This window comes from Rhamphochromis longiceps, linkage group LG1, assembly GCF_057381845.1.
Source record: "Rhamphochromis longiceps isolate RC_006_pf linkage group LG1, R_longiceps_female_GT1.1, whole genome shotgun sequence".
Lineage (NCBI taxonomy): Eukaryota > Metazoa > Chordata > Actinopteri > Cichliformes > Cichlidae > Rhamphochromis > Rhamphochromis longiceps.
In genome coordinates this window covers 22,220,234-22,238,749 of record NC_140557.1, presented here as the reverse complement: position 1 = coordinate 22,238,749, position 18,516 = coordinate 22,220,234, and the positions used below count along the sequence as shown (strand labels likewise).

The following is an 18,516-nucleotide window of genomic DNA, read 5'->3' as shown; positions in this document are numbered from 1 at the left end:
ACTAAAAAGGAGAGTAAAAGGGAAAAAACAAGAAAAAAGGGTCAAATGCAAGAAGGTGGATGAAGAAAAGAAAAGGACATAAGGTGGAAGGAATTAGAGTGTTGCCTTTGCTGATTACCTGACTCTATTGCTGTGCCATGGCTCTGTGTGGGCTGTGCCCTGAACCCACGCCAGCTGATTAACCCAGCACTGCTCCACTCCCCTCAAGCACTCTCAACTGTCTCTGCCATGCTGCATAATGATCCAGCGCTGGGCTGGGAGGTGCAGAGTAGGCCGGTCAGTCGTGCCACCCTGGCACTTGGTACCAGACCACCCTACACTCCACTGAAACTCTGCCTCGAGCTCAACATGCCACACAGGGATGAGAACTCGGCACTGTCAACACTCCTGCCTGGTTTACTGCATTCCCGACTTTTTATTTGGGATTGTCAGCGACTCCAGACATCATTTAACCATGCTGTAATACACTCTTATCACACTGGTGCTGATTAAAGCTCCCTGTTTTTTTGTTTTTTGTATGACAGGCTTGCAGTATATTTTGGATTCAGATCTTCTCTGTGCAGGCGAAAGTTTAAATCAGTAACTGTTCCCCTGTTAAAGGCTGCAACTCCTGGCTGCTTAGCTACCTTCTGCTTTCTCAGACTGCACAAACCATAATTAACACCACCTTCTGTCAGACGCAATCCTCAGCCATCGTCTGTGCGCTGCCTATACACTCCCATGTGCAGAGTATTCTCTTTTACTCTCTCTGTCTCTTCCCCTGAAGCCCTCCCCCATTCTTCTCCCCCATGCCTTTATGTCTCCGTTTGTGCACCGGGAACACTCAGCCAGTCAGCCAGAGACAGGACCCTTAGTTAAATACTAAACCATACACAGGTGGGACGAAAAAACAACAACAGCTTGAGACAGGACACAGATTTACGACGGCTCGAGGCACTCAGCTGAGAATAGTTCTCCACTAGAAAATGAACAAATTACACAGCAGTCACCCTAACACAAATGCACACTCAACAGCAATTTGAGAGATTACAGCTGGGCGGTTTCTCTGTGTAGTCTCCGCAGATGAAAAGTAAAGCCTGAGCACATTATGGATATACCCCCATGAAAGTGTACCTCATCATTTCATCTCAATTTTTCACTTGTCATATTTCATTTATCAGAGCAGCTATCACTGTTGAGACTGCAGAAGCTGCCGTGTTGAAAAGCCAGAGAAGAGCCATTTAATATGGCCAAAGCGCCCATGAGCTGCAAAAACCTAGCAATCACTGCATTTGAATGAAAAACTGTCAAAACACTGAATAGAGCCACTGACAGAACACAGAATCCCGCTCATCACTTAATACAAATCCCATCCCTTGTTGCCTCCCCTCCCGACTTCTGTTTGTCTTACAGGAATCTGACAGCAATAAAGTATGCTCCCTGTACTCTTTCCGGAACAATTCCACTTCCCCACACAAGCCTGAGGAGGGGGCCCGGGAGCGAAGTGACCTGCTGAGCGGATCAGCGTTTGGAACTCCAGAGCGCCGCAAAGGAAGCCTGGCAGACGTAGTGGACACTCTGAAGCAGAAGAAGCTAGAGGAGATGACAAAGACAGAGCAAGACGGTATGACTCCTCATGTGTGTGTGTGTGTGTCCGTGCAAGTGTGTGTGTGTGTGTATGTATGGGCACAGGAATACTTTACCTTCTTCCCCCTTAAGCGTCCTCGATCTTTCCACATTTTCCTGTTTCTTTAATAGTTTTTCACGCTTGCTGACTGTCTGCCTCTTTTCTCCTGTATCTCTCTCTGTCTCAAACACTCATGCGGGCACACTCAAAGCTGGGAATACTGACGTTACAGTATTTCCAGTTTGTTCTGAACTTCTTCCAACATGACAAAGACTGTGTGGCAGTGCACCTCAGCATAAGTGTGGTCTTCGTCCACGCCAAGGAAAACTCTTTGACTATAAAACTTATAGTGCTGACCTGATGCCAGGAACATTACCTCCTTTTTATTTTGCTACACAAGAACACTTCTCACCATGCACAGTTATTCATCAAAGGTTGCTAACCACAAACAACCCAAGCCCTTCTCAAGGATTTTACCTGTTTCGTGTGCATAATTAATTCATCTTATTCAGCGCACCGTGAACAGCTGAAAGATTTTTTTGTTGTTGCTGTTGTTGTTTTGTTTCCTAAAAGTAGAGATAGAGGGGGGAAAAAAAGAAATCCCTTTCTGCGATAAGACTGTTGGGTCTCTATCATATCTGCTACCATTTCACCCTGCTTGGCTCTCCCTCCTACAGCCTGCAGTCTATCAAGAGTATGGCGGAAAAACAAATATTTGAAAGAGCTGCTGAAACACATCCCCCTTCTTAATTAGGGCTGTAGTAATATAACTACATCCAATCAAATGTTAAACCCCCTTGGGAATGCATGTGTCTCATTTAGTGTCTGGGGAGCTCTTAGCTTAAGCACTTCATCAGACGAATAAATTAGACCTCTGTTAGCCTAAAAATAATTTGCCACTTCTTTTTTAAGTGTTCGTTCGGCGATCTTTGTATCAGAGCGTCACAGGCCTCTCATCACTTAATCGTTTAGCCACATCCTGATATGAGACTGATTATTTGTGTTGTCATTAGATATTAGAAGTCGGTCCATATTTCACTGAATACAAAAAATCTATATTACAAATTAGACCTGGGTAGGTTTATTAGTTTAATAATTGTTTTTTATTATGATTTAATGGCCACTCGTATTGGCAATTTACCAACACACTGAAAAAAAAGAAGCTCTTAATAAATATCTCAGTTCAGACAGTAAATATACTGTGTTGTCTCGCCCATGTTTTTGGGCCATTTTTACTAAATGCTCTAATGCAGACATAATTTTAGGGATATCCGGTATCCTTGCTGCTACTGATCTACAGATATGGCGAGACATAAAGGAGTTCCCCGAGCAGGACAGCTTCTGGTTAGGACAAAGTTGGTATTGCTATTACTGCTGAGTTTTACCCTAAGGTATAAAAAAATTCATATGTCCTGCTTCTCGTGGAGTTGATTTTCAGGGCAAGACCGTCAGTGCTCTTGGTAGCGACAGCGGGCATTATGGTAATGAGCCCCAGCTGGTGAAGGCTGGTTGTTGCAGTAATTTAAATGGTCAAGTGCAGCTTGTAATCCAGTGCCTTATGTTGGCGCAGGGAGGAGAGGGTGCTTTAGAGTACCATACAGCTGTTTTAATCTCCTGTTAATAATAGTGACTTGGTCCGCCTCATGTGTTGTGTATCCTCACCACCAAAATAAACTCCCTTGTTGGTAGAAATTAGTTTCTGAGCTGGAGACACGCAGAATACAAGAGTTTCGGTGTGCTGTCCCCAAGCTGCAAGAATTGTGGGAGACTTTTTTCCTGGAGAGCACTTGAGGAAGCCTCAGTGGTGATGATATGTGATTACTGTAAAATGGGGGAGAGGGACTCTGAGAAACTGCCCAAGGAAAATCTCAGAGAAACCTTTGAGAGATCTTAATCGTATGTCTTTGTTTCTGGTCAGAGACACAGTTGGAAATGAAAAGGGCAGGATTAATGTAGTAGAGAACATGCAAGAATGCCATTTGTTGTCTTAATGATGTTACTAATATACTACAAGCAACAGATGAGCTAAATATGTAGCTTATCTACACATGACAACTGTTGTGTCTAATTCTGCTGCTTTGATGTCTGCCTGGCCGGGGTCACTGAGGTCCTCAGAGACTCCTCACCATCTGGTACCATTCTTCTCTGGCCTTCCTTGTCTAGTCAAGATGGCTCATTGTCGTGATGGACTGAAGATAACTCTAGTAACATCAATTGTAGAGGGACAGCAAATGATCTGCGATACACTTCTCACACTACATTGCTCATAGATGGAAAATAAAACCTATATTTTCTAAAACTTTGCTCTGAAAAGCTTCTTTGCCATTTATTGTTGACAGTCTTCAATAGCTGTTTCTGGTTTCCTGGCTATTGGGTTTTTAAGAGGTATTTTTTCTGTACTGCAAGAACCACAAATGACAGCTGGCTGTTAGCGGCAGCTTTCTCAAAGCCTTAACAAAACCTAAAAATACAGTACATGAATTATTGGGGTAGAAATGAAGGTATACAGACAGCCCCTAAAATAACAGATGGTAATTTTTTGACTTCATCCACTCTATGCATGAAAATAATTTCTTTGTTTTCAAACATACAAATAATAAAAAAAAGAGTCACTGTTCAGTATTAGCTATTATTCCTTCATCCCTTCATCTCTGTATATTTGTACCCTTTCACCCTCTCTATCCTTCCACCTTTACTCTCCATTTCTGGTCCTTAAAGTGCTTTAAGTGCTTGTGACTGTGCTAATGAATGAAAATGTCCTCCCAGCAGCGAGCACTGCATTTAGCTGAATAGTCACCTTTGCTGTAAAAGCTCTATCAGGCCCAGTTGCCAGCAGGGCTAACGATTGTGCCCCATGTTTATTTACTAGGTATTGTAAATGCATTATTTATGGATAAGTCTCCAGACAGCACTTGTCAAGAGTTAAAAATGTCAGTATAAAGTATTAGGGTAAAAAGAAAAATAGCCTTGATTATAAAAACCCAAGGTGACCTTGATTTGATTCACATGCAATTAGAGCAGTTTTATATAATGCACTAAAGTATGAATCAATACTGCGCAAGTCAACACAGAAACTCTTGTGTGTACAGTCTTTATGACCGTCCCCAAGACAAGGACGGGTAATTGGGTTTCAGCATCCCGTTTTACCTTTTAGGGATTTTCCAGGCTCACTATCTACTTGTTGAAACCTTGCCAGTCCATCCAAGACTAATATTAAAACACAAGCAGCTTATTTCCATGTATTAGGGCAGTTAAGAAATATTGTTTTTTATTATATTTTATTTTAAATGAAAGCTGAAAGAAAAATCAATATTCTATATATTTTATTTTAAAAAAAAAACCAACCTTTGAGCTTTACTCTGTTTTTACCACTGCTGACTACAAAAGCCATAGTGTTCAGCATCACAATACGCTCGGCTCGGTTCTTAGACTTCTATTCAGTAAACCGTACTGGGAAAAAGGGGTGACCTGAGAATATTTGATAGTGGATAGTTTCACATGTAATCTGCAGCTTTTATCTAAAACATAACAATAACACAAGTGTCAAGACACTGAGATGGACAGATATTCTAAGACTGCAGCCTTTGAAGAACAGTAAGAGTGGATACACTAGGTGCACTAGCAGAACAGCCAACACCTGGAGTCCTTTGACAAAGTCATGGCTAATTAGTTCAGCAAAGGGAAGCCGTACCACCAGCCAAACTGCAACTGCTTTTTATCCTGAGGTGAAAGGAATTAAATATCCTTCTACTAAGAAAAGAGTTCCCCCTACCGAACCTTTGCCGGTGACATAGAGCAGCACAGTGGGGAGTGCCGCTGGAAGGATTGTGTTTGGTCATATGTGCAAACGGTGTGTGGCTCAGTGCCACTACATAGACGTGTCTTCCTCACCTTCTGCCTTTATCACCTCTTCTCTATTTGTAAGTGTAATCCCCCTGGCGAGATTGTGTATTATCACTGTATAATGACTGTGCAGTAGGTTGAGTGTGGGGGGAGCGATCAGCATTGTGTGAGTAGCCCCAGGTCATTATCCTCTATTACAACACGGCGTGTAATGAGATTCAGGGATGGGTGAAAGCTTTGGAAGAGAATAGGATCAGCTCTAAGCCTGTGGTCTGATTAGCACTGATGAACTCTTGACTCTGTTGTAACACTTTCCCCTGTCAGTGTCACAACCTCTTCTGACTCTACATGGAGACTCAACAGCAATTGGCTGCAGATGCTTGACAGCATTAACAGACATTTTTTGATTCCCATTTTCTTTAGATGCAGCATTAAAAGAATTTTTAAAGGTTTTCCTTCTTTCGTGTATATCTATAACCTGTAATATACATTATACCGGCAAAAATACACCTCCCCCAAAAAAACAGACTGCTGCACTTTCTCCCCTCCTCTTTTAGTTCCCGCCCTTCTCCCCTCTCGTCTCATCCCAGCTGCCATGTCATCTGGTTCTGCTTTATCCCACCTAATTAATAGGAATCTTTGTTATAATGATCTGAGCATGAGCCTCTGACTCTATGCATATGCAATGAGGGCTGGAAACCCAGTTGCCTTGGTTGCAGATTTTGAGGCATTCTTCACACATAGCTCAACGCTGCCTTTCGTTGCAGCATCAGCTGGACAATATAAAGCTGGGACCCTCTTGGCGTTAGCATACACAGGTTAAGTAACGATTAGCCAAGAATCTGCATCTCCTCTGTATGCCTTATTTCCACCTTCTGCAAAGTTTTTTTTTCACTGTTGTTAAAATAGTTTAACAAATTCTTTTAAGTTGTCTGTTTGATCAAAGGGTCATTACTTGATAGTTGTGTTTATGCTTACATCCAGTACTGTATGTCAGGGGGAGTGCTTCCTGTATATATGTGCGTGTGTGTGTGTGTGTGTGTGTGAAAGTGTGTGTGTGTGTCTGCACTCTGTTGGCCTGTGGTGTGGTGCACCAGCTCAGCGGAGCAGTGCTCTGGTCTGTCACTTTTGTTTGAATAGGTAATGTAGCTCTGTTCAGGCTGAGGAGACATGAGCTGGAATCGCTTGTTAGGACACATGATCAAAAGTGGCTCTCTGCTCTCTGCCAATCAACCCTCTTGTCACCCCGTGAAGCAGACGTTAAATAGATTTTTCGGCTGTTTGCCGCGAGCAGCCTGCCAGCCTGACATGTGAACTTTCACAAAAAAGGGTTACCCTGCCCTTCACTCCTCCCTATTCTTACTTTGCCATCTTCTTCCTTCTTCTCTGGTTTCTGTATTTCCTCCCATCCCATCTCCCCACCCCCCATTTTACTCCTCCGTTCTGTCTTTTTTCAGTGTTCTTTTTCCCCTTCTGTCACCCCTATCTGTCCAGAGCACCTCATTCCCTCCTCCTTCTGTAAATTTTGTCTTCAATCCTTTTTTACCCTCCAGTGACAAAGTTGTTCCTCTGCCAGGTTGAGATCAGAGCCCACTGCTAAATGGAGTGGCTTCATGATGGGAATAGGCAGCTCAGAGAGCCTGGTCCACTCCTGAATTATGTATTTACTATCTGTTCCAAAACAGAGCCTTCACATAACACAGGCATATCCCCATAGGGCAACGGAGGCCTGTGCAGGTTTCACTTTACACAAGCTAAGATATAGATTTTGTTGCCCCTTTTAAAACGGGAACCCTTTCTGCTGTCTTGGTCATTCAGATGACAAAACAAGCAGCTGCTTCTTCAATGTGCCATTCTTCGCATTCAAGATCACCTTCCCCAGTTCTCATATTCCGATTAGTCAACAGTAGCAACTGCTGTGAAGCATTCCAGGGGCCATCTTCCCGGGTTTCAGCTGTTGAGCATGTCCCCCTGCACCCATGCAGCACAAAACACCCATTGTGATCCTGGCTTACTGGCTGCACAGGAACCCCTTGATAGGAGGAAACGGGTGTCTCTGAGAGACAAATCGCAGCCAGGGTTGCACAGAGGCTTGCTTGTCCTTATATGCTCATACACCCACACGCTGGCTGTAGGTATGCCTCGTCAATTGCATTTTTAACAAACAGTCTAGAAATGCAATCAGTGACATCACAGCTTCTGTGGTAAAGGTCTGGAAGAATTTGAACAAACGCTTCTTGTTAGATTTATCAGTGTGCTGTGTATGAGTGACGTGGTGATAAAATCAGCTGTAGTTTGTGATGGCCTGAATGTTTTATGCGCCGCAAATGTTTTTGTAATAAAGCAGGGATGCTGATACGTAAGAGGACAGGAGTGATTAAAGGTGCTAAATTTGTCCCGGGATCATGAAGCACACAAGCGGGAGATAAAGGCCAGTTTTGCAGGAAAAGGAACATGATAAGGGTCATATATGTGGCAAACTGGAGGAGGATGGGCTGCGGTAATCAGAAATGGAAAGGACAGGGGCTATTCCTCAGTGGGATGTGGGGCAGAGTGAGGGCGTGTGTACCTTGCAGTGTGTGCACATTTGCGTGCGTCTGCAATTGGGTTACACTGGGAAAACTGTGTGCCAGCTAAGTATCGCTGTCCTAGCTATGGTATTCAGCTCCCAAGCATTCTCCACACATAACTTGACAAAGAATCGGTGTCATCTGACCGAGGATCAAAATAGTGTGAGTGTAACTTACACCCTGGGCACCGACGGCCTCTGTTGCCTGCTAATGATTTCAGAGCACATTTCAGACTTGTTCTGTAAGTCAGAAATACGTCAGCCATCCAGCTAAGAGATCCGCCTTGACACAGCCAAACATGACAACTAGTGTATGTGCAACCTATTAACATATTTGCATTGTTTTCTCCCAGGAAAAAAGCAAACGTGAATTTATTAGATCAAACTTTGACGTGCTGCGTACTGAACAAAGAGATTATTTAATCAGCAGCGATGGAACAATCTTTTCCTCCCACACAATGCTGTTTTCTTTCTCCTTGCTCAATAATATTACACGCACAGGGAGATGTAACGAACATGTCAGAACAAATGAACGGAAATTGTTTTTTATTGCATTACAAAGGGTGTTAATGCACAGTCAGCTGACTAATGTCATCACTTTTTAAAAGTACTTTGCCAGCATGTTATAGTCCGTTTGGCTCCGTACCCCATATTAATAAAAGGGAAAAGATACATATTACTTCTATTGTTGCTGCACATTAAGACACTTAGCTCAATGTACCGAGGGGAAATGAATGGAGACTTTCTAGGAGCTGGAATACTTAACCTTTAGAAGCGCTATGGTAACTTCATGATTTCTCCAACTGGCGGTTTGACTGTACATTTTTTTAGTGTATTTTAATTGTTCATCAGTTGATCGGTGTTGATCAGTTGATCTAATTTTTAAAAAGACCTAGAACGTCAGACTTTTTTTTAAAGGAAAAAAGGGGATTTTTGTGGGGTGCAGGCATCTCTTTTTTTCTCAGAGAGCTTAAAACTTAATCTAAAAATAGTGACCTTTGGTCTTACAGTCCAGTAAGCTGTATCTGTACATCCTGAACTCTGGCATCTTCGTAAACAAAGTTGGTTATGTGATTAAATAAACAACTTTAATTGCTATTTGGGGATAAAAAACCTGAACTGAGAAGTGGAAATTAATAATTCCCTCACTGTGAGTTCAGATCGCCTCCAACAACCATATCCACCACCCGCTGCAGCCACCCATCCCCCCCAAACACATTGTTTGCTTAAAGTAAAATGAGCAAGACACACAAAATGACACATTCACAGTGTGTTGTATTATGTATAAAGTAGTATATTACCCAGAACACTTATATAGAGGTTGCTTCTTTTTGAATATCTTTGAAGTGTTTGAGGAGTACCGTGGTTGTTGTCCACTGTCTGTGCAGTGGCAGACACTTGGTTTCCCTGCAAACTGTAACGCATTCATGTGAATCCCATTAGTCTCTTTTTGTCCTTGTATATTCAGACACCCATTAATTTACAAAATCAACACTGAACCGCCATGATCACAGTACTACACGTGGTCTTCACACATCTATTAATTTAACATAGATGAATAAATGTGAATGTTTTCGGGCATTGATTAGCAGGCAAGTTTATATCTGACAGTTAAATTGCATGGTACCCCCCCAAAAAACTCTCTCCAATGCAAGGTACCCAGTAATTTGATTTTTGTATGAAATTATTATAATTTATTACAGTGTGTGGACCGTAATGATTACCAACATCAAATGGAAATTATAATTTGAAATTTAGTCTACATATTTCTTCTTGTAATGTTCATGTTCCCAAGTGCTGATCCCTTAATCAGCATCGTCTTCGACTCCAAAAGTAAAGTCCACTTTTTCTTTCTAGTAAACCAAACACACTCACACTCAATCACAACTGATTTACTTTTTCCATTTTCCTCCTGTACTCCCTCGCTTTTGTGCCTTTCTGCACTATTGTTATCCTGCTAACAAATAAATGAGCTCATTTTGCAGCAAAGAAATTTTAAGGCATCTTACTTAATAAAAGTATTTTTTTCCTCAAGTCAGAAATTGTGTAAAGAAGGACATTGGATGAATAAATTGTGTTTTATTTTGTTCCATCTTAATAAAACCTCCATTTCACTTTAACCTTGTCTGATTCTTTTACCGTGCCCTATTTAGTCTCTCTTAATTCAATCAAAGCAGCAATTGTTTCTTTCTCTGACGAATTTTAGAGTGCATTGTATTGATAGCGGTGCTCAATAGAATCCCTCTGCTGCCTGAATAGAGACTTTAAAGCAAAGGAGCAGAGAGGAGAGGAAATGAAAAGTTCATTTTGCTATTCAAGCATTTAATGGTCCTAGTTCTTAAAAGTGACCTTGTGGGGTAGAAAGCAGAGCAGCACAGCAGCTCCTTCCAGCTGCACACATGGCATCCATCGGGGGCACAATCACGCACAGTCCCAACACCTCAGGCTCGGACATATGTTGAGTTTTATTTCATTCTTCTGACATTAATCCTATTCACCAGCTGTTCTGCCAGCTGCCACTCTCCGGCTTAAGGGGAGATTGCAGTTTTGGGGGCTCTGAGTACTGGTTTATCTTGGCTCCTCATCTCCTCCTCGCGAAGTTTTGATTATTTTTTTTTCCTTGCCCTACTCCTACTTCCAGGTTCCTTGAGTTGCATACTTGCGTGCAATCTTCCTCTCTCTTTTAACTTCTTTGCTGTTGTTTTTCTCCTCTCTAATTTGTGTAAAAAGAAGGAGGTAAGACTACAATTAACTGAATTTTCTGGCCCCTACCCTGTTTAAGTCCTCCAGTTCTTTTGGTAGTGTTTGTTCAGGCTACTGTATGTAAGATTATTCAGAAGCAGCAACGCCACCGGCCTTCTGCACAGCTCTCCTCCGTGTGTATCAGCCACTTCTCCCCTCTTTTGGTCAAGAAAGGCCACGTATTTGTGAAACCTGCTCACCTCACAGTCACCCAACATCATTTCCGTAGGATTAACCCGGACATGGCCTCAGCCTGTACAGTTATGATTATTGACATATTGGGTCTGGCATATTTCACATTTATGTGCATTGTCTGGAAGCATACTCAAGTGTTCTCAATGTCATTTCTGCTGAAGTACGGCCGGGCAGTCTGCGAGCAAGGGCCGCAATGAATTGATCATTGCTCACTGCTCACTTTAATAATTCAAGCCTGATTGCCACAGAGTGCCGCAGTAAAATGGATTGGGAGAGGTCACATGCTGCTCAGCTCAGGAGGTGAAGCCTCTTGGGGATGGTTAATTCATATATGCTTGATAGACACGTGTCCTATTTAGAGAGGTCATTGTGCTGGGTGTGTGTGTACTGTTTCTTAGAATAGGCAGGTCAACTGTGTGGGATTAACACGCTGGTCAGTGGCGATAAAAAAACAGGGGAAAGGGATGAGTTAGTGTCCAAAACTGCAAGGTAGTAACAGCTTTGGTCTGTGGTTGTCAAAGCATTTCAGCCCACATTTAATTTTGAATCATTCACTTGATAACAGGATGACTATGACTGAAGTGCATTCTGTGGGAACTGCTGTATACTAACACTGCTAATCCATTCCCTGAACTCAGCATCTGCAAAGCGTAAAATGCCAAATTATTGAAAGACCTTAAAGTTATCAAATAAAAAGGAAAGAAAAGACAGCGAGAGAGACTAAAAGCTGACTTTTGCATTGCTACAGCTAAGAAGTAGGGAAAACACGATGGAAAGGAAAAAGGACATAAAACACAGGACATATGCTTTCTTTCCCAACCTCGTCTCGGTTACCCTATGTTATATTTATAGCAACTATTTACATGACCAAATAGGATAGTGTAATAGTGACTAACAGAAATGTTCACCAAGTGGAATAATGATTAGGTGTCAGTTAAAGAAAGCCCACCACGAGGTGCAGGTGCTCCACAATACAGCGCCATGTCTCAAGGAGCCGGACCTTTTTATTTACGCATGCCGGCACTCGTAATTACATATAAAAAGACAGAATTATTCAACAGAACCAACGAGTATTCTGGAAATGGTAGAGGTTATTACAACTGTTGACAACGAGGAAAGGTAATTGCCTGAAAATGAGCGACAACGCAGTGTTGTGCTCAGAATGCACCCCTCCTCCCGATCCCCCCTCCCCAGCCACTCACCACCACCACCCACCCCAGCTCCCTCTTTAGCGTTTGCATTGTGCAGCATCACCCGGGTGTGTAACCTATTGCGTTCCGATTGCTCCCTTGCAATTAGTGCCCTTTTTGTCCTCACTTCAATAACGGCATGATTATGGAGACTTCAGGAGTATTTGCAGCATCCAACAGCTGTTGTCTCAGGGACTACCGGCTGAATGACAAAAACATGTTTTCTCTCTGCATTTCACTTCCCTGGCTGCCTCTTGTAATTATTATGTTTTATTTGGTTTGATGATGGGGTCTTGTTTTTAGTGTGTCTGTGATTAAGATATTCAAAGGATTCCTTGGAGTGTGTCACAGTCATTTTCATTTTTATCAATCTCGACTTTTGATTTGTTTCCCGTGCAGTGCGGAGTGGATGGGAAATTAGACGTTAGCTTATCATTGTCTGACTGAGATTCTGGCAGCTTTATTTCTGAGACAGAATCTATGCCTGAATCAAAGGATTATACTGTGTCTAACACTAAAAGTAGGAATGTAACAAATGTGACAGCCTTTTTTAAGCTGTTTAAATGCTTCCAGTTTTTTTTTCTTTTTTAAGAATTTGCCCAGATATTTTTTGCATGTGCAATCATACGATAAAGTCGACACAATGAAGTAAATCAAATGTGCTAATATCATCATAATCATTTATGGATAATTTATGGCTCTATAATCCTCTGTAAAATAACAGTGATTTGTGTAATTTTCAATCAAAACATTAGTGGATATTCCTCACCCCACTGCTTTATTGGACCTTTGAACTTTATGGGATGCCTAGAAAGCACCAATCATCACTAGGTTACAATTATGGTATAGTTTTATGTGAAATTTACTTTTGACTCACTCTTTTTTTTTTAAACTTGTCAGTTTTGTTTAAGTGAGGATGGATGGATGGATGGATGGATGGATGGATGGATGGATGGATGCATGGATGCATGGATGGACGAATTGATAGGTGGAATTTGACTATAATTGGATTAAGCCAAATTGTATAAAACCTACTCGTTTTCCTCTGTCCATCCACCCCTCACTGCAAATGCTAAATTGTTTCCCTATTTGCCTCACTGTCTCATCCTCTCCATTGTGGGGAGGACATTATTTATACGGTCAGTGTCAGCTGATCATTGATTTGGTAATTACACGTTTCCCCTTGAGGCTGAGACAACTGATATACAAGGCCAATGCTAAAGGGGAGGTCCTCCTAGTTTCTTATCCATGACTTATAGCTAATTTGACCCTCCTAGATAGCCCTCTCTACTCTGCCAACAGCTTTTCAACACAACAAACACTCAAACACAAGTATCATCTTTCTCCCAGGAGAATGGAGCTCACAGAGCAGCTCAAACTGTGGTGGCAGGCAGTTGAAACCTTTTCATTGCTGACAACACAGAGTAATAAAACACCCATCGCTTCATGTTGTAACAAACCATTCTTGTGCTTTGAGGTATCCGTGGTCTTTTGAAACATGACGATGTGTTTTCTTGCATCAAAAACTTTATTATATTCAACTTTTTAGGGATTGTAAAGGATAATATTTAAAAAAACAAAAAAAAAACAAAAACTGAGATCGGCTTTTTTTTAACCCAAGCTGTGGTGGAGTACTCACTTTAATATACACAGTGTACTCCATAGCTCCATATTACGGAGCCCCGCAGGGTACATGGGAGAAAAAAAAATTAAGACGGACTTTTGCGAGATCTCGCAAAACTTTTGCGAGATCTCGCAAAACTAACTCGGGATCTTGCAAAACTTTTGCGAGATCTCGAAAAACTAACTCGGGATCTCGCAAAACTTTTGCGAGATCTCACAAAACAAACTCGGGATCTCGCAAAACTTTTAGCCGCATTCTTCGGACGCCAGCCCGAAGCCGACCGGGAGGTCGAGGCACGATGTGCCGGGAAAGCGGTGTTCCTCCCAGCTGTAGTAGGTCTCGACCTCCCGTTAGCTTCGAGCTAATGGGAAGAATGCGGCTAAAAGTTTTGCGAGATCTCGCAAAAGTTTTGCGAGATCCCGAGTTTGTTTTGCGAGATCTCGCAAAAGTTTTGCGAGATCCCGAGTTTGTTTTGCGAGATCTCGCAAAATTCCGTCTTGATTTTTTTTTCTCCCATGTCCCCTGCGGGGCTCCGTACCATATCATTAATTTTTAAGATCTAGTTTATTGCTGTCCAATTTAATTCCAGTGTGACAGGATCTGATGTGTTTGTGACTGCATTTTTTTAGTCGGTTTGATGTACCACTTGGTAACTTGACTTTTTCTGTCTACAGCAGCAATAAAAAGATTAATTAGCAAAAATTTTCTTCTGTCTTCTCTTTTTCCAAATCTGAGAAAAAACAAAACAAATTTGGGATTGGTCTCTTTTTCCTTAAAAGAGTGGAGAAAGTGCTGAAAGAGAGGTCGAAATACGTCAGGGAAAGACAGACAAATAGCAGGAATATCAGTATTTTTCTTCAAGACTGTCAGGGAGTCAGTCGGTATCAGGACAGATAGTAGTAACCTGTCTTTTAGCTTCTGTGGTTTATACTGAACATGATATTCTGGCACCACTGACTGCCAGGTGCTGAAAGCTTTGTTTATGTCACATATCATCCTAGAAACATTCTTCTGTTAAGATTTATGGGGATCATTAAGGTTTGTTTTTAATACAGTTTAAAAAAATGTAGCCTAATCTATCCCAATCATCGCAGCTCTGTGTGTCTCAATCCCTGTGCCTGTTCAGCCACATCAATAAGATCACACAATGCTTGCATAGAAGAGCTGTATAGTAGAGATGACACCCCTGATAGGAGCTAAACATATTGAATTTGGCAGTGTTAATGACTATTCGCTTTCTTCTGCGTGCCATTTTGGCAAAATAAAATTGGGAAAGAGTTCAGGGCATTTTTCCAGCTATATAGCACCAGCCCCAGACAATGAGACCCAGACAGGCTTAGTAGTCAAGAAACCATTCCCCTCTCACTGGGAACACATCTTGGACACACACACTCCAGTAGTTTTGTCTTGTATGTTGCTATCTGTGCTAGCTGCAGAGCGGTGGGGGCCTGTGCCAAGGGTCCATAGGGACCACTGGAATCGCTGGGGCTGGAGGAAGTTGGTCTGGGTCCAGTGGGGCGATCTGGGCTTGGTGACAAGCCAAGCTGTCTACTGCAGGGACGCTGGGAAAATGTAAATAAGAGCCTGATAAGGGCTATTGTTTTCATTCCATTCTCATCCCAGCTGAATGGCCTGCTCCTCAGCCACAGAGCATTTTATCTCAAGAGGGGGAGAGAAAAAATGGATGGGGTGGGGGTGGGTGAGAGATTTAAGAGCCCCCATAGGAAAATAAAAATAAACTCGCTGGACTCTTCTCTTGTTTAAGCTAATTCCCTAGTATGTTATGTCCTACTTTGAAAGGACAAGAGCAGCAAAGTCTTCCAAACACGAAAAACTTCACAAGTTTACCACTTTTCCTTTCAGAACATCTGAGTATGTATTTAAAAAAAGCAATCAGGAGTTAAGCGTGAATCTTGTATTACAAATAATCTGTTATTTTATGGTGAATACACTGTGTATCAATTTTGACACCCTGTCATAAGCTGACAGTAATTAGTATGTTGATGGTAACCAGTGTTTTCATTGGCATTTATAATTTCTCCTGGGAAAACAGAAAGACATTTTAGAAACTGAAGTAGCATTCCTCGGATTAATCTAAATTCTTCAGGAAAATAGGCCGTGGACGGGTGCTTTGAAAAAAGCCAGACATCTGACTCATTTACTGCTTTCCTCGAGCACGCCTGCGCAAAAAGTTTTTCTTCTTTTACCAAATCCATTTTTGGTTGCCTGTTTTGTTCACACTTTGAACACTGAAAGGTGTTTGAGAGTTATTTTATGGACTAATCCAGGTCATTATTCACCTTTCCCAGGTGGAAGGTAGGGAGGACAGCAGTGCATTCCAGCTGTAGTTTCTCCTGTTGGAGGACTTGGCAGGTCGTGTCTGGCCCGGCAGAGGGGATAGAGAAGTAAGGGAGCGGCAGCTCTCCTGGGAGGGAGGTGGAAGGGAGGGGGAGGACTGGAGTAGAATGGAAGCTGGCACCACATTATCTCCAACTGTTGGTGCATTCCTTAATGATCAAGTGCTGGAGAAGCATCTGTGATGAAAGTGAGTGTGTTTGTGTGTGTGTGTGTGAGAGAGAAAGAGAGCGAGAGAGCATATGTTTGCTTATTAGCATATGTTCGACGTGTTTGTTTAATTCCCCTTTTTACCATTTTTTGAAATATGTCTGTGCTTCAGGGGGAAAATGTCAAGCGCTGGTGTTGCTGTGTCTGACAGGAGATTATGATTTGAAGGGAGTTTGTTGTTCTGGGAGAGGAAGCCCTCTCACCCAGGGGTGAGAAGCAGGGAAGAAAAGCTGAGCTCCGCTACTCCCCCTGCCCTTAACACCCTGTTTTAAGATCTGTGATCTTTGTGCCACGCAGGGAGTTAACACACACAAGCACACACAAAACACATAGGCTTTTCTGACTCCCTCTCTTAGGGTCAAGGGCACAAACTGTGAGTTGGGAATTGGAAAGTCAATAAAGCAGAAGTAATGTTATAATGACCCCGAGCTGAAGATGTCCTGTCGACCCCCATCACATTGGAGGAAGTGGCCAATCAAACAAAATGGTGACTCTGCTTGATCTCGCTGAAAGCCACCCTTAAACAAGGCCACAACAACTACTGACCCCCTGTTACTCCCAGATCCTCTGAACTCAGTGTGTTTGTCAGAAGGAGCAACAGTGTTTGGTTTGTGGAAGCGGGCGAGAGATGATACAGAAGGATAAAAGGAAGCAACATTTGTATACATCCTCAACTGTATAAATCTCCTCTGATCCCAAGGATGATAGTGGTAAAACTGGAAGAATCCAGATGTTTCACGTGACAGGGCTTTCTCAGTCTTCACTCCTCCTCCGTTGCATTATGTAAAACAAAAAACCATAAATTCTGCCTGTGTGTTGCCAGAAGTATGTTTGTGAATGATCCACTGTTATATGCTTGTAAGACTATTCATTATGGAGTTCCGCAGCTTTGCAGCTTTAAATGTTGCTCCATATTAATTATACAATTTGCAAAAATCTATCTATAAATGCAATCTCTATAAAACTTATTTTAATTATAAGTCAGTAAAATTTATTTTCATATTTCACTCAAAATACTCAAAGAATTGCACCGAGGCTGCGGCTTTAAAAGGCATAATTCAATAGGACTGGATGTGTTGCTCTGGTTCAGATTAGAGGCAGGCTCAGAGTGGAGGGTTGCTCTACTGTTGTTTGATGGGAACAGGCTGAACCCGAAGCACCGCAGAGATGGTGGAGGCCTAGGTCAGCCAGCCCAGTATGTTCTTTATCAGCTACACCAGCGACAGCATGGCAGATTGCAGCCATTCCTTCTCTGATTCATTGTCTGCTGGACAAATGTTAATTGTTTTCATCATTGGCAGCTATGTGAACGTTTGGACGTACCCAGTCTAACTCTTTGCCTCCCGTTTAATGTGTGTCTCTGCCCTTATGGTAGTCCCACAATGCCTGCTTCCCTTCTCACTCCACCCCTAGCTCATCTCTCAGCTGTCGGACGGAGTCTCTTTTTAATGTTTCCCGCGCAATGCCATCAAATAAAACACCTCTCTTTCGTCTGATTCACCATCTTTTCATTTAAGTATATGGATTTATGACATCTACAAAATTATGAAAAGCGAAACTATATACTTTGCACAATATTACATACATAAAAACGTCAAATATTACAAATGGCTTTAAATTTCCCTTCTAATTTTTCTTTTTTTAGAATCCTCGTGCATGGAGAAACTTCTTTCTAAAGACTGGAAAGAGAAGATGGAGAGGCTCAACACAAGTGAACTGCTGGCAGAAGTAAAAGGTATGAATAGAAGTACCCCGTGAGTTCCTCATTCCTATCAGACTTACATAGTATATGTGCTGTTTAATATCAGAAAAAGCCTTGTACTTTGAAATGAAACAAAGGCCTTTGGCTGCCCTCCTCATTCATTTCTCTCCTCCCTTATCTTTTGTTGGAATGCCCAACTCTGTCCAAAGTGCTTTTCTTCAAAATTCCAGCCCATTTAGCCTCAGTCGAAGGCTCTCTTTGCTTGTCAGCAGTTTATTGTTGTTGTCCCTTCAGACGGCCCTGAGCCTCGCTGCTCTGCTCTGGCACATGCGGTGCGTTCATGCTGCTCTGGTAATTGTTGAACCCAAAGTGTGCTTGATGTAAACAGACCATGGCTGAGCTGAAAGGGGAGAAGCGGCTTGGAGAGGAGAGGGTGCGGAGACGCGCAGAGTCGTCTCCTCGGTGAGCTTGCGTTTGAGT

General features: G+C 42.3%; 1 protein-coding gene across 9 annotated transcripts in view; it reads left to right on the top strand.

Annotated features, from left to right (window-relative positions):
• The window catches only part of sox6 (SRY-box transcription factor 6), a 135,928-nt gene that overhangs the window by 53,667 nt on the left and 63,745 nt on the right, over positions 1 to 18,516 (top strand). For all 9 annotated transcript variants that reach the window (XR_014910663.1, XM_085402518.1, XM_085402559.1 and 6 more), the window contains 2 exons: positions 1,393 to 1,603; positions 17,980 to 18,069. Coding sequence is in view for 8 of the 9 variants with exons in the window: in XM_085402518.1 (XP_085258644.1) it covers positions 1,393 to 1,603; positions 17,980 to 18,069 (301 nt within the window). In the remaining variant the exon portion in view is untranslated. The remainder of the gene's footprint in view (positions 1 to 1,392; positions 1,604 to 17,979; positions 18,070 to 18,516) is intronic.